General features: G+C 34.1%; 1 protein-coding gene and 1 long non-coding RNA gene across 2 annotated transcripts in view; one reads left to right on the top strand and one right to left on the bottom strand.

Moving 5' to 3' along the window:
* The window catches only part of NGR-A10 (neuropeptide receptor A10), a gene marked incomplete at its 3' end in the record, with an annotated part of 57,691 nt that extends 44,765 nt beyond the window's left edge, over positions 1-12,926 (top strand). Inside the window, 2 exon segments of the mRNA NM_001134235.1 lie at positions 7,501-9,045; positions 12,866-12,926. Coding sequence (NP_001127707.1) covers positions 7,725-9,038 — 1,314 coding nt within the window. The 5' untranslated portion in view covers positions 7,501-7,724.
* LOC134199732 (uncharacterized) overlaps positions 1-15,924 on the bottom strand; it is a 29,801-nt gene that overhangs the window by 4,968 nt on the left and 8,909 nt on the right. The window lies entirely within an intron of this gene.

The following is a 15,924-nucleotide window of genomic DNA, read 5'->3' as shown; positions in this document are numbered from 1 at the left end:
GGCTGCTCCAATGCACTGCGAAGTGGTTGACCCTTGCGAATATTTTTATCAATAAAAAAAATCATAATAAAAATGTATACCCGAATAATTATTTTCTTTATACCTCGAATAGAACTTAAAATTAATATTTTTATAATAAGGAACTTCGTTCCTATCCGGTGTCCCACGACACCACACATCTTTTTTTTTTAATCTGTTAGTTTGAAATGCGTTATAATCGTTATAATACTAAAACAAAACGTTGTAAATGAATAATTACCAACAATAATATATTGTTCGTGTACCTACGAAGTAACACCACAAAGTCACAAGAGACGTCGTAATATTTGCACTGTGAATTCTCGTGCTCGTGAAAATTAATCGTTTAAATGCACCGTCATAAATAATGTTGAAAACGTAATCTTTTTATCATTCTCGTTTCTATGAGGACTTTACGACAAAATTTGATTATTATATTATCTTAATATTCGTTTTTATTAAAAGTTTTATTGCTTGAATGGCGTGATAATTGAAGCTATTGGAATTTTTCGTGTGCAATATGAAAGTGAAAGGCTGATGACCCCCTCTTTATATATGAACAGGTTTTAATTTTACTTTCAAAATTCAGATGGATCACTATTTTTGTTGACCAAAAATTAAATACGCGAATTAATTTTAATGATCGAAAGTATTCATTCAAAGTTTCAGTACAATTACCTGTTAACAATGTACAGCATGCTAGTCTGAATATATCATTTGGAATATCATAAAAACAACAGCGTTGAAGGTTCATTGTGCGATGTAAATATTAACTACTTAAAATAAGTCTTCTTCTTTCTCTCTACCTTATCCCACTAGGTGGGGTCGGCGTAGCTAATTTTTCTCTTTCATTCTCTTCTATCAGCCGTCATCTCAACACTCGCTCCTCTCTCTCATATCGTCATTCACACACTCCATCCACGTCTTCTTCGGTCGACCTCTTCCCCCTCTACGTCCCCCCTTAAAATAAGTATAAAAACTACAGATAATAAAAACTACTGTGTGTAACTGAACTAGGACAAGCGCCTGAATTATGACATTGCTGTATTCTTGACTTCTCTAGCACACATTATGTGTTATTGATTTTGATAAGAAAAGAAAATCAACCGATATCTTATTGGATTTAATTTTGTTTTAGTATGAAATAAATTTTGATTATTATTGTTCAACTTTATCAGATATTAGTAAAGTTTACAGTATCATTAGTACGTCACATAGCATGAGTCTACAATAAATGTTTATTCACTACGTAAAAATGACGAAGGTGATTTTTGTTTGATCTAAAACTTATCATGCAATTATCATTAACCTTTATTGATGTAATAAAATAAATAATTGACTGCTGATCTAGTATAATACATGTATAAATACAAAGGGTAATAATTTTTGATTCGATTTTTTATTACAAAGACTTAAATGTGTACTATTTTCCAATTCTACACGTAACGGACTGCGTCAGCCTAAAATTACTAATCATAAAGACTCTTCACTCTTGAATTTTGAAGTTTTAACTACTGCTTGTGCTATTTCATTCGTTCTGCTAATATTAAAGGTAAATATACGCTCTCTGTTCATTAGAATAAAATATCTAAAACCGTTACAGTAAATAAATTCAATTCCATTTAATTATGGCTTGATTTGATTCAATTTGGCTATGGTTTCGGCAATTTTACATCAACTGTGTGTGTAACGATTATGAAGTTGATTCAAAAAATCATTATGCTAAAAATAACAAACTACTTACAATATCTATCACACCGACCGCTAGTATTTTTTTTTGATCTTTGAGCCCGAAGTTCCGAGATCGGACTGAGTTTACGTAAAGATTCACGTTGAGGGCCACTTCGGAAGATCACAGTCGTGCTGTTCGCAGAGTCAACCCCGATCATTACCTACAATTATATCGACAGGTGAAAGGCGACATTTTTGGACCTTTACGGGGAGCCATTTAAAGTTTGAAATTTAGAAAAAATATCTAACCAAAAAACCTTCTTCAGCTATTTGAATAATAACTAAATCGAAGTTCAATTAAAAACATTTAACTGTTGATGGTAGAATCAAATAAAACGCACCTTTAATTTAGACTTAGATTTAACAAAGATAAATTTAGTGTATTAAGGCAAATGTCGCTTAAACTAAATAGCCTTTCACTCCTCGATATGTGACCATGTATGTCATCATCATCATCTTAGGCCTCATAGCCCAGGGTGGGTCTTAGCCTGGTCCGGTATGTCTCTCCAAACTGCTCTGTTCAGGGCTTTCTCCTTCCAGTTCCTGGTACCGATAGCTTTGAGGTCGTGCCCTACGCCATCTAACCATCGGAGTTTGGGCCAGCCGCCACTTCTGCGGCCCTCTGATTTTTTATTTATTGCTGAGATGGATGGACGAGCTCCACCTGGTGTTTACTGGTGGTTTTGTGGTTACTGGAGCCGATCTACAACGCAAATGCGCCACCCACCTTGAGATATAAGTTCTAAGGTCTCAAATATAGTTACAACGGCTACCCCACCCTTCAAACCGAAACGCATTACTCTTTCACGGCAGAAATAGGCAGGGTGGTGATACCTAACCGCGCGGACTCACAAGAGGTCTTACCACCAGTAAAGCCATAAAGTAGTTGTCTTGGCATTCTGGTCTACTCCATACGAACTATATGTCCTGCCCATCGATATGTATGTACCTCCTTCCTATTTTACATTGGCACGCTCCAACTTGTCCCTGTTTCAAACCTATATCACACTATTATAAATTATTCATCAACATAAATTAATTTCTCGAAATCTAAACGCATACGTCGTATACATTGTATAAGCAAACCAAATAAAAATGAGGTCAATTTCAACATAAATCCGTTTTGAAATCAATTTAAAAAAAAAATAACATGAAAACACGGGATGTTTGACGACACTCCATTAACCGGATTCTATTCAGATCTCTTTAACGAGTTCCTGAGCAAACATTTCTCAAGATAAACAAATTCTTAAGACATTATATTATATTTTAAGAGTGTTTATCTTAAAAGAGTTATTTACGTTTTTTTTTCGCAGGATTAGCTCCTATTGTGCTATTTTTAGCTGGAGCTAATAACCAAGGATGGCTTAATAGTATTATCTACAAGTAACCTTTACGTTACTGGTCATTTGAAATGTTATTTATGTATAGGTTGCAATAAATTCTAAATTCAAATGAATTTTATTTGGAAAACATGGAAGTCTATTTTCAAATTGAGTCATTAAATGTGTTTATTTATTAGTGTTTTGTTTTCGCTGCATTTGTGTATTTTTCATTAATATGGACATTATAAGAATATGAATAACTAGCGGCCCGCTCCGGCTCCGCTCGGGTCAACAAAAAATTCTATGATATTTGACGTGGTTTTATTTTTTGAAATAAAAGAACACTTATTGCGGCATAACTATAATAGTTAGACACATGCTGTCGCGACACTTTTTGTAAATAATAATGTGTTCTACAAAGTCGCAGTACATTATTTTATTCTATCATCAATAGTTTTCGCAGGGCAGGCGATGTAAAAAATATTTATGTAATTTTTATACACCTTGGGTTAAATTATTGGAGTTTTAGTAAGGATCCCTAACTTTTTTCAAAAAAGATTATAGCCTATGTCACTCGGGAATAGTGTAGCTTCCAAACAGTGAAAGAATTTTTCAGATCGGTTCAGTAGTTTTGGAGCCTATTCAATACAAACAAACAAACAAATCTTTCCTCTTTATAATATTATTAGTATATTAGTATTAGTATATTAGTATTAGTATATTAGTATAGATTATAGAATACGAGTTCCGTCGCGGTAGCAATGCACAACATTAATGACGTGTACGGAGTGAACACTAGAAACGAACGCACCATTCGTTATTGATTTGAACGCGTCCGATATGGAAATTATGATATTAAAAATGAACCCCATGATCGCCCGAAAACTAAAGCCAATAACGATAAATTAATGGCGACACTGGAAGCTAATTATACCCAATCTACCGCTAAGTTATCAGCAGGCTTCAACGTTCGCACCAAATCAACTTTAAATATGAATTACAAAAGTAACAACAAAAAACTCATGTATTTTCAAGGATTACAGACTACCTTAAAAATATGAACTACGCATTACATTGAAATATATTCCACAGACTAGATATAAACTAGATGTTATATTCATTAAAATACTCGTTAATAATGACACAGTGAATAAGTTCACGAACATGTAAATATGAATTTTACTGAGTACACATTTAGTGAAATACTTAATTCTAAAATAAGTTTTAATTAAGTACTATTTACACACACAAAATACGTCACATATATCAAACATTTCCAATTACTTAAATTAGTTGTATACATAATACACATTATATTTATAAAGTATTTACAAAGACTAGAAAATAGACATAAAATTTTTCATATAAACTCATCACGTCTCCTATGTACCGGACTCCTTCAAAAAGGCATTGAAAAGCTGGCAAAAATGCATGGATGCTATAGGTGCATATTTTGAGTGATATATTTAAAAAATATTTAAATAAATGACTTTAAATTTCCGTATACTACCTAAACGGCAATTTCTAAGATAAAGTTCACTCATAGGAAGAAATCATTAAGAATAACTGAAATTCACATCAACAATATTAGTAAGATTTTTTTCTGATGATAAATTATAGGCCCTGTACGGATAAAGTAATGATACTCATTAAATACCGTTCCTTTTATAAAATAATCTGTTTGAACGAAAATTCCAAGCGCAAACTCTGTAGGTACAACCCAACAATTCGGATTCAGTACGTATTTGGTCCCCGAAATTTCGAACAAAAAATAGCCACAGCTAGTTTCCCGGTTGGACTTACAAAGCTATTACTCAGTCATTACCTTTCTTTGCGTAGTCGACTAAAAGGCTGGATAATTTATGCACTCAAATAAATTGTACCGAAGCGTAGGCAGGAACATTTGTTCTTACAAAATCATTACTCCGCATTACGTATGTATGTATCAGAGTGAATGGAGAGAGGAATGTTTTATAAATGAACCTGGAACTTAATGATAGCAATTTACCGATACGTAATGGAAATTCGTAGCCAGTAAATTGTTGTTTCGATGAAAAAGCAATCAGTGGAAAGCAATGAAAACAAATTTAAACTAAACTCAAGGACGATTTGCACAGACTATTTTGATGTTAAAAAGCTAAATAACACGTTTAGATTTAGAAAACTGAAAATAAGAAATGGCTTTCGAAATTCTTCCTTTAAATTTCTCGATTAATTCAACAGAAAACAGAACAAGAATTTCATTTAATCATAAGTTTTCTGAAAAAAAGAAACACTAGTAGTAATAAATCACTCTATTGTTCGACCGTTGTTAGAATGGATTCTTGATAAGTCGGGATCGAACGAACGAAGTTTACAGTAACGTTGAGTTTACGATAAGAAAAAAGCTTTTTTGCCCTTCTAACGAATAAAAAGTAATAAATCAAATAAATATTTTAACTTACAATAAATGTTAACATTAAATTTTAAGTGATTAAAAAATACTTCTGCAAGACAATAGAAAATATATTGTAACATGATCGCATAGGGCTATGACGCAATTAAACTAAACTAGCCGTACTCACCCGCTTCGCTAGGCATTTAAAATTAACATTATTATGTATTTATTGCCATTATTGTTAGGGAGTCCAACACTCATATTAGCCTATCCTTTAAGTACATTTATTTTCTACATGGATACCAAGTTTCAAGTCAATCCGATGCATGGTTCAGTAGTAACGAAACATCCGTAAAAACCACTGTAGATTTATATAATAGTATAGATTCGCGTTCGCATCAAAGTCAGTAGTAGCTAAGTCAACAAACTGACATTCAAAGCCAAACCAGTTGATTATGTTTCCCTGCTTCACGGCAGCTACCAGAATGCGATCATTGACTCAGTGTATCTAGTCAGGCCATCAGTCAACGAATTATATGTACATTACTTCCCCATTAACGTGATGCGAGACGTGCGGGCTCGTATTACCCACCTACCCATTTATGTTGCAAAACAATCACACGCTCCGGATAAGAAGAAATATATGTTGAAGTAGAAAGATATATAAGAAAAAAGATATACAACAAAATATACCGAAAGTAAGCAAATGCTTGTTTTAAAAGGTCGCCTTATCGAATTTTGAACATCATAGGCTCGATCATTGTCAAACTTCCCATCGGCGAAATATATTGAAAATTTATTACCAAATAAATCTGCTTCTGACACAAATGTAATTAGATGAGATCGGATCATGTCGGACATTGTAGTTTGATTTATCTTACATTTTTATGATTGATCGCCTGTTTGACGTCAACTAGAACTTTTCAAATTCAGACTTACAATAGGAACAGAAGGCAAATCGACATCAAAATTAATGACCCTCCCATTGACTTACAAATAAGAAGATATTGATAATACCAACATGAATGGGAAAATAGCAACCTAACAATATGTAACAGTATTTAACAATATGAATTCGAATAAAAATTTTCAAAATTTTCAAATAAATTATCTTGATGAATTCGTGCGCGTTTTTTTTATATTCCTAACTATTATAATAACAATAAAAATATAAAAACTGGAACAAATTACGCACGTTCATCCGGCCTCAAATTAGGATTCTTTGTATTATGGGTTCCGAAGACTCGGTTATGGGTACTTATATGAGACTAAATAACATATTATATAGATAATAAGCACTCAAAGAGCAAAGAAACCGAACATCACACGAATGTTTGCCCGATGTGGAAATCGAACCCACGACCCTCGGCGTAACATTCAGGGACGCTAACTACTGCACCATCGGATCACCATTTAAATATATTTATCTCTATCATATATTAGGCAGGATTTCAATCTCATAGAAAAGCGCGGTTAATCATGACAGATCTATATCACATCGCATTTTAATTTTTATTCGAGTCCATTTCATGAAGAAACAAAACAGATGCCTACAAATTCTGATAGTTAAGAGCTGAGTCGCACCAGCTTGGAATGATGCCATGCATATTCATAAAGCCAAGAGGATCATCAATTCAAAGTGTAATGTATTCCAAACAATATGTTTGGCTTCTGGATAAATCTTATTACTAGTTTTTAGTCAACAAAAATGATACTTTTTCTGTTTTCCGGAAAATTAAAATCTTATTAGATTTCTATGTCATATATATGATCCATACTTTTATACGTTTATCCTTTACTAAGCAAACGTATAATTACACCTTCTAAAAAAGCGCTCCCAAGCAAAATGGTTAATGACCGTTCTAAATCTTTTACGGATAAGTCATTAATCCAGATGAGTTGATTCTGAACAACTTTGCTTTCGATAGAAACTTAAGGAAAACGGACAAAATATTCGATAAAAAACAATTTCGTATAATTATAAATGTGTCAATTAGTGTTCTCGTTTATATTTTGTAGATCTATAATAATACTCTTCATTTGTTCCAGGTAAATTCAACAAACGGAGATAGCATGTCGTCTAATAAAGAAGGAGCATGATATAATGTATGAAAATCTACGAGAATAAAATTGAAATACAATTTAACCACAAATAAGCTATGATATGCTTTAAACGGATACCAAATAAAAACATAAAAACTACAATTCAATTTAAATATGATAAGAGTAAACCAGCCACGTTCACAGTACCGAGTTAAGAAGACTTCAAAACTATGCCGACCGAAACATGGACGTCTAACGACACAACAGCATACAATGGAACATCAATCACTGTTAACCATTCTAATGATAATGTAAACGCATCTTTCAGCGACCTTATCGAGTATAAAGGAGTTCAGGCAGCCTTCTGTGTTGCGTACACTATAATCTTCGCAGTAGGAATATTCGGGAATGCGCTAGTATGCTATGCCGTCATAAGAAATCGGGCAATGCAAACAGTCACTAATCTCTTTATCACGAACTTAGCGTTATCGGACATTTTGCTCTGTGTGTTTGCTGTACCGTTTACTCCTCTTTACACGTTCCTGGCGAGATGGGTGTTCGGCAGTTTGTTATGCCACATCATGCCTTACGCGCAAGGTTGCAGCGTTTATATTTCCACGTTAACTTTAACATCAATAGCCATAGATAGGTTTTTTGTTATCATTTACCCATTTAAACCTAGAATGAAGATTAAAACTTGTTTAGGATTAATTATTTTCATTTGGTTCTTCGCATTATTAGTTACTTTTCCATATGGCTACTACATGTCTCTCACAGACATTTACTGTGAAGAGAAGTGGCCTTCAGATCATATACGAAAAGCGTTTGGGGCTATTACCACTATTATGCAATTCGTGATACCTTTCATAGTAATGGCATTCTGTTACACGTGTGTTAGCATTAAGTTGAACGACCGATTGAAATCTCGACCAGGAAGTAAAAATAGTAAAAAAGAAGATGCGGAAAGAGAACGAAAGAGAAGAACTAACAGAATGTTGATAGCAATGGTAGCAATATTCGGTCTTTCCTGGTTACCATTGAATCTCATCAACATGAGTACTGACTTTTACTCTTTGACTGAGATCTGGAAGTATTACATGCTAGTATTTTTCTTGGCACATTTTATTGCCATGTCTTCCACGTGTTACAATCCATTCCTCTATGCTTGGCTCAACGAAAACTTCAGAAAAGAATTCAAGCAAATACTTCCATGTTTGGGTGCTTTCGTTACAAAGAAATCTAAGAGAAAATTTAATCAATCCGATCGTACCGGAATGTACAGATCAGAAAAAACTTGCAACGGCAATGACACGGTACAGGAGTCCCTCTTAACATCAACTATAAATAAGATACCTTCAGTTAGATATAAAATAGAATTCAATGATAAACTGAAAGGATACGACGAAGAAGCCGTAGATAATATTAGTCCAGATGAAAAACCTGAAAGCAACCCGAGTCCCAACGAAGACTGTTTAAATATGTACATGTTTGCAGATAAATCTGTGATTTCTTCAGACAAGGAACCTATAGTATCAGCGCTATAGAACATAGGTAAGTTACTTGGTATCACAATTAATCTACTAATTTAGTAAAAATAATTGATCAGTCCTATTAAATTCATAACGACTCCTATTGAAACTTGTGATGATGACAATAATTCACTCACAGACTTAGATACAAGGACCTTTTTACTAACACAAATGGATGAAACATTTTGTCTTGAGATATATAAGATATACCGGAACGAGAAATTACAGGCATGAGCTCAAAGTCCTATTTGTAATGGAATAACGGCTATCCAATCCTCTAAACGGAGAGCATGATTACTTCGTGGCAAAATTCCACAAGAACTTTATATAGAAAAGTGGAAAAGCTGGGTAGGAAAATGAAATGAGAATCTATTACTAAATTCGGAAAAGGTATGCCGGGTCATTTTGTATATCCTCTACATAAGTAGCCAGACAGACTAAAATCGTGAACTTTCTTTAGACTTCAATTTCGTACAACCGAAAATGCAGAGCCAAATGCTAAATCCTGCTAAATCACCTCGGTCTGATATGTGTGAGCATATCGACTACCCATTACAAACACTGTATTACAACATCAAAAACGAATACGCACATGATAAAAGATCCGAAATTCATTCGTTCGCTCGTGAAAATAAAAAAGAGAGCCCAGAAAATCCACTTACAATAACAGCTTTGATACAACTGAGGGTATCGCAATAACACGGACAAAATCTTGCCTAAAGCAATAAAAAATCTGGTTTTACTACCGACGATAATGTTATTTACGATTGTAAAACCACTCCGGTTTGTATATTGGTCTGGTTTTACATGCCACAATGCGGACTTAGATTGATGTTGCATTTCCTGGAAATATTATTTCTAAACGCCATCAAAACGACGGTCGTTATATAAAAAAACATGGCGGCATTATATCATTCCAATTCATTTTATTATCATGAAATGTACTCAGAATATCCTATATTGACAATATTCTATACCATATCCGATACGTCGACAGCAGCAACCACTAGCTACTTCTTCAGAGCTCTTTCAGTTATTCTATAATATTATAGTAATAGCTCTCTCTTCGGTAACATTCATCTTTCTAAGCGATTCCTATTATCGGTAGGCAGCGGCTTAGTTCTGCCCCCCGCATTTCTGAAGTCCATGGGCGACGGTAACCGCTCACCGTGTTACGCAGGTGGGCCGTGTGCTCGCCTGCCTACAAGGGCAATAAAAAAAACCTCCCTAGTCTTAGCGTAAAGCGTTTTGTAGTTTAGAATAATCGTATTAAAACATGGCGAATACTTCCACTTTATATCTGCGGATAGCCATTGATTTTCACACCACAAACTAACAGAATTAAAAGCTTTCGGCTAGACCTAGAATTATATTTTCCAATCACTTATATAATTTCCATATAGCAAAACTTATGAAATTACAATTTGTAAAGGTGTTCAGAAAATATTTATAAAATATTCGAAACCTCGAATGCAATACGATCTTGAATACATCCCGATACAAAGTTTGTACAACACAAAACATTTTTTTTTTCTATGATATCTTGATTACTGGTGTCCCGGAGGCCTTTCCAGTTTCACCAGGACATGTGGGCGAGCAAAGGCTCAGCCAGGAGGGGTGGGATTTGCTAACAACTGTCCGAGCGCCTCCGAAGGAGACCTAACAACTCAAGAGCAATTGCTTCGCGAATGAATCTACTACCGGATCGGAATCGCGACCCACTGAGAAGATCCGGCGAGAAACTCAGCGGGCTGATGCATGGGTTAGGTTGTACGTCGACCTCTTTGTCGATTTCGACGAGTACGGTTACCGGGGTTCCTAAGCCTACTCCTAGTGTTAGCGCTGAAGACGTGTAATACAAAGGTTATTGGATCTGATGGATCCGTAAGGACGTGTCTAGGGCGTCGAAGGTGACTGGCTCCTGCATGATCAGGATTCGGAACACAAAACTGTGAAACCTTTAAGATCAAAATAAAAAATCCTCAGAAAATAAATAACTTTATTTTGTCATCATAAAGTTATATGTATTTATTATAGAAGACATACTCATTCATCTTTGTCGCAACATAGTCAATGAATATCAATTGGACCGAATCGAAAATTCGCGGACGGCGTATCAGCTTCCGCTGTAATAAAATAAATTACCACAACATGTTCAGTATTAGGCCTTACTGAAAGAAATCCGTAATTTCAATCGCAAAAACCAGACTTACAAAACAGAGGAATAATAAAGCCCAATACAGTAAATATATTTATTTAGTCGGTTCATTTGGGAATCAAGTGATTATCTGAACCAACAAATACTACGTCTTTTCCACTGTTCAGATCGGAACGCACGGTTACTTGGCGGACAAAACAAGAATATTGGTGGAACAAAACCAGCAATGGTTTCTAACATTAGATATTATTTTTGAGCTATCAATAAAACATCAGACGCGACTATAATAACGTCGTCCAGTAAACTAATTTCCAGAATGTTGTTTCCAATCACGATATTCCATTCGACCAAACCACACATCTTTTGATAGATTTATTATTTCCTCCTCTATTTATTATTCCCATGTTGAACGAAATACGGCTACGTTGGCTATTTGCTTATCGTCACGAATATTGTGTTAATAGAGTCATTATTTTAAATAAAATTGTAAATTGAGTACTATTTACTTATTTCTCAAAACACATGCCAACCAAATATATTAACTGCTCATTACATTTCCAAATAATAAACTTGTTCGAATTATAAATTATACTGTACAGTTGTCTCAAAAACATGCACAAATTCATTTAAATGATAATTGGATTGCTATTTTTAAACACCAATTAAAAGTCAGATATAAATATTTAATTTCCAACCAATTTTTGTAATTAAATAGGTACTTAACAAATGTTCACGATTGACTTCCACGGCTAAGGAATAAAATCGTATAATAAAAATTATAACTTGCGTAATTACTGGTGGTAGGACCTTGAGAGTCCACACGGATAGGTACCACCACCCTGCCTATTTCTGCCGTGAAGCAGTAATGCGTTTCGGTTTGAAGGGTGGGGCAGCCGTTGTAACTATACTGAGACCTTAGAACTTATATCTCAAGATGGGTGGCGCATTTACGTTGTAGGTGTCTACGAGAGTGGGCTGTGAGCTCGTCCACCCATCCAAGCAATAAAAACTTAAAATTCGAACGCTTGTGATAGGTTCATTCATAAATTAACGCAATTGCTGGTAAATATTAATATGGTAGAGAGTATTTTAGGCACTCACAGGTAGATACCACTATCCTATTTTTTAGCATGACTGTGTTTTGCAGTAGGCAGTGACTTGGCTATGCCGTTGGCATTGCTGTTGTCCATGTGTGATGATGATTACATGCCATCAGGTTGACCTGGTACTCGTGCTACCTAGAATATTCTATATAGTATTGATATCAATTAAACGAATTATTACACAATACAATTGTAACCATGTTTTCATGTCACACCACCATGTATGCAATAAATTAGAAATATCTATATTGCGTATATGCTTAATACGCTTTTAATTGTGCGGGTTCGGGGGGGTTTATTCGGTGTCCAAACACATATGTACCGTCATTCTGCCTATTCATGACACTTATATTCATGTAACTATACCTGAGACCTTAGAACTTATGTCTCCAGGTGGGTGGCGCATTTACGTTGTAGATGTCTATGGGCTCCAGTAACCACTTAACACCAGGTGGGCTGTTAGCTCGTCCACCCATCTAAGCAATAAAAAAAAAAAAACTTCTGAAACATTAACTATAAAATTTCAGAAATATCTTTTGAAATAAATTGTTATAATTCTAATAGAAGTTATTTTTTCGCAGGTACACAACTCGAATCTTCCAAAGCTTCAAAACATGAAAACTTTAAAAGCACTTCGATTTAAACAATCAGACAAAACTTTAAATATTAAGTAATCGTTTTTAAATGAATACAAATTTATTTGTAAAAACTATTGTAATAATTTAACACTATATTAAGGGATGGCTAATTGTTATAAATAAATATAGGCACAAAATATAAAAGCATTGCCAAAAAAAAAAAGCTGTAACGAAATTAGAAATAAATTAGTAGAGTATCTAAAGGCACTCTAAATTTGTAAATATACATCTAATATATAAAATTCTCGTGTCACAGTTTTCGTTGCCATACTCCTCCGAAACGGCTTGACCGATTTTGATGAAATTTTTTGTGCTTATCCGGTATCTATGAGAATCAGCCAACATCTATTTTTTATCCCCCTAAATGTTAGGGGTAGTCCACCCCTAAATATTTTGTTTTATTTTTTAGACAAAATTTTTAATTTCTATTTTTTTATGATACAACATACAAAAATACATACAATCCTCAATTATCACCCTTCTACGATCAACCCTTATTTTTTATTTGCTAATTAAAAACTTTAAAACTTTTTGCGAGAATTTTGTTTTTATTTTGTCATGACGTAGAATAATAAAATTCATATTACTCTGAAATTTTCACCCCTCTACGATCAACCCCTATTTTTTATTTGTTAACTTTAATTTTTTTGGCAAGATTTTCATTTTTATTTTGTCATGAATTAAAATAAAAAATCTGATGTTACTCTCAATTTTTCATCCCTCTATGATCACCCCCTTTTTTATTTGTTAATTATAAACTTAAATTTTTTTGTCAAGTTTTTTATTTTGTTTTGTCATTACTTAAAATAAAAAAAAATCATATTACTGTCAATTTTCACTCTTATACGATCAACCCCTATTTTTCCATCCCGATTAATATTTTTTTTATTCTATGCACAAATCCGCAATAAGGTTGCAAGATGGCAATCAAATATTATAATTGTAGTACGATAAATTCTTATTCAGAGTTTATAATTTCAAGTTCCTTAAATTATGTTTTTTTTTAAATTGAATTTGATCTCCCGCCCTCGCCGGTCGACTACTGATCAACTATCAATCGATCAGCTATCCCCGCCAGGTGTCACCACTCATCCAGCAAACATTACGTAGTAGGGATGAGGACGAAGCCGGTCTCCTGTCTTACGTACTCACTATACATCATAGATTATACACCTAATATATTTGAGAGCTATACAATACTATACATTATTCAGCCATGTTTTTTTGGTTTTATTTGTGTATCAATAGTATGTTCAGTAGGTCTGAGAATCGGCTACTATCTGTTTTTCATACCCCTAAGTGAATTTTTTTGGATATTTTTTTTTGTTTATAATGAGGTATTATGTGGTCAAAGGAGGTTTTTTTTTCTACAGTAGCATTTCCCTAGAAACTTATTTAAGGCAACACAACGTTTGCCGGGTCAGCTAGTATATTCTAAAATAACTCGTATACCAATATTCATAGAGGTAGTAATTAAACTTAAAGAATTAAAGTATTTACGTCAATTAACCGTTCGTAACGAACTTTGAGCCCATTGACGGAATTACTTTTTTCTATAAATGTTCTTAGTAATATAGAAAGTTAGCTGTGTTAAAACTATTTTTATAAATATACGTATTAAAGGAAAAATGTAAATAGAGTTCACTAAGCCTTATAATTTAACGTCAATGTATGAAATATGTGCAATTTGCTGTTCATCAAATAAAGAATACCAAAGATAATGACTATAATATCTTCGTTTATTTTGTCCTGTGAGTTTTTAAGCTATTGCATAGCTTTTATCGCGGGCTTTGAGCGCGCCGACCGAATCAAGAAATTCCGTAACGAATATAAAACCTAACACCCACACTCCGCCTACCATGTAGCTCGCGTTCAACACATTCACACGTTGCATTTGTGTAATGTTTGTGAATAAGCGCGCGGCGTGACGTGGCATTGCATGCGCATCTTGAAAAGTCTGCCCATCTCTCTCTCGCGCGGTCTAGCTTATGAATGTGAAGGGGAAAGTTAATGTTTTGCTTTTGTTGATGTTTATAAATATAGCGTGGTCTTATTTTATATTATTGTTTTAATATTAAATTATTATTGTCTAATTATAATTGTAAAAGTTAATAAAAAATGCTATGCAATAGCTTTACCGCGGCAGTCCCCGAGTGCCACACGTGTTTTTTTTTATCAGAATGAAAGCTGTTCCAAGGCTGTTGGTGATAGGTGTACACAGATATCAAAACTTGAATAGCATCGGCTATCTTGAGACATCAGGCCAATATAACAAACTTTTTTTAAAGTAAAAACGTACCGATTTCATTTCCATGAAAGATTTCGACAATTAAAGTATAACTTCGTGTAATATAATAAGATGGTGTAATGAGTGATAGCGGTGGCGTACTGTGTGAGTGGATACCACTGTTCTGTCTAGAGACAATTTAGACTTCCGCCTTAAGGTGAATGGCGATATTCTAATTGTAAGGTGTTCTATCGTCCCCAGTAACTACCTTACATTAGAAAGAATAAAAAAAAGACGTGTGCTGTCGTGGGATAGGAACGAAGTTCCTCATTATAAAAATATTAATTTTAAGTTCTATTCGAGGTATAAAGACAATAAAACTGGAGATTTCGCAACAACCCACGGTCATTCGGTAACGTGCGAACTTATTGTGGTACACTTCATTCACGGTTGTTTGCATAAGAGTTGGTATATTGCGCAAACGAACGCTCTGAGATCGTGGTCAATGAATGATAAAAAAATATGTTATTTTTTGTACGTTATTACAAAGTTAAGTCGTACACTACATTACTAATAAGAATCTTACGTTACGGACGCTTTTTCCCGGTTAGGGCACCCCTCTGCATCGTCCCATAAGGAACTTCGTTCCAAAAATTACTACATTTTCACTGTTTAATTTTATAGGAATTACGAATTTGAATATTTGAAACAATAATGTTGATAAAACATAAAATACAACTAGTGAAAGCACACAAGCCTTCAGAGCTTTCCCATG

The sequence above is a fragment of the Bombyx mori genome, chromosome 11 (genome assembly GCF_030269925.1).
Source record: "Bombyx mori chromosome 11, ASM3026992v2".
Taxonomy (NCBI): Eukaryota; Metazoa; Arthropoda; class Insecta; order Lepidoptera; family Bombycidae; genus Bombyx; species Bombyx mori.
Note: the sequence above shows the minus strand (reverse complement) of the source record. Positions and strands in the feature narration are given on the sequence as shown.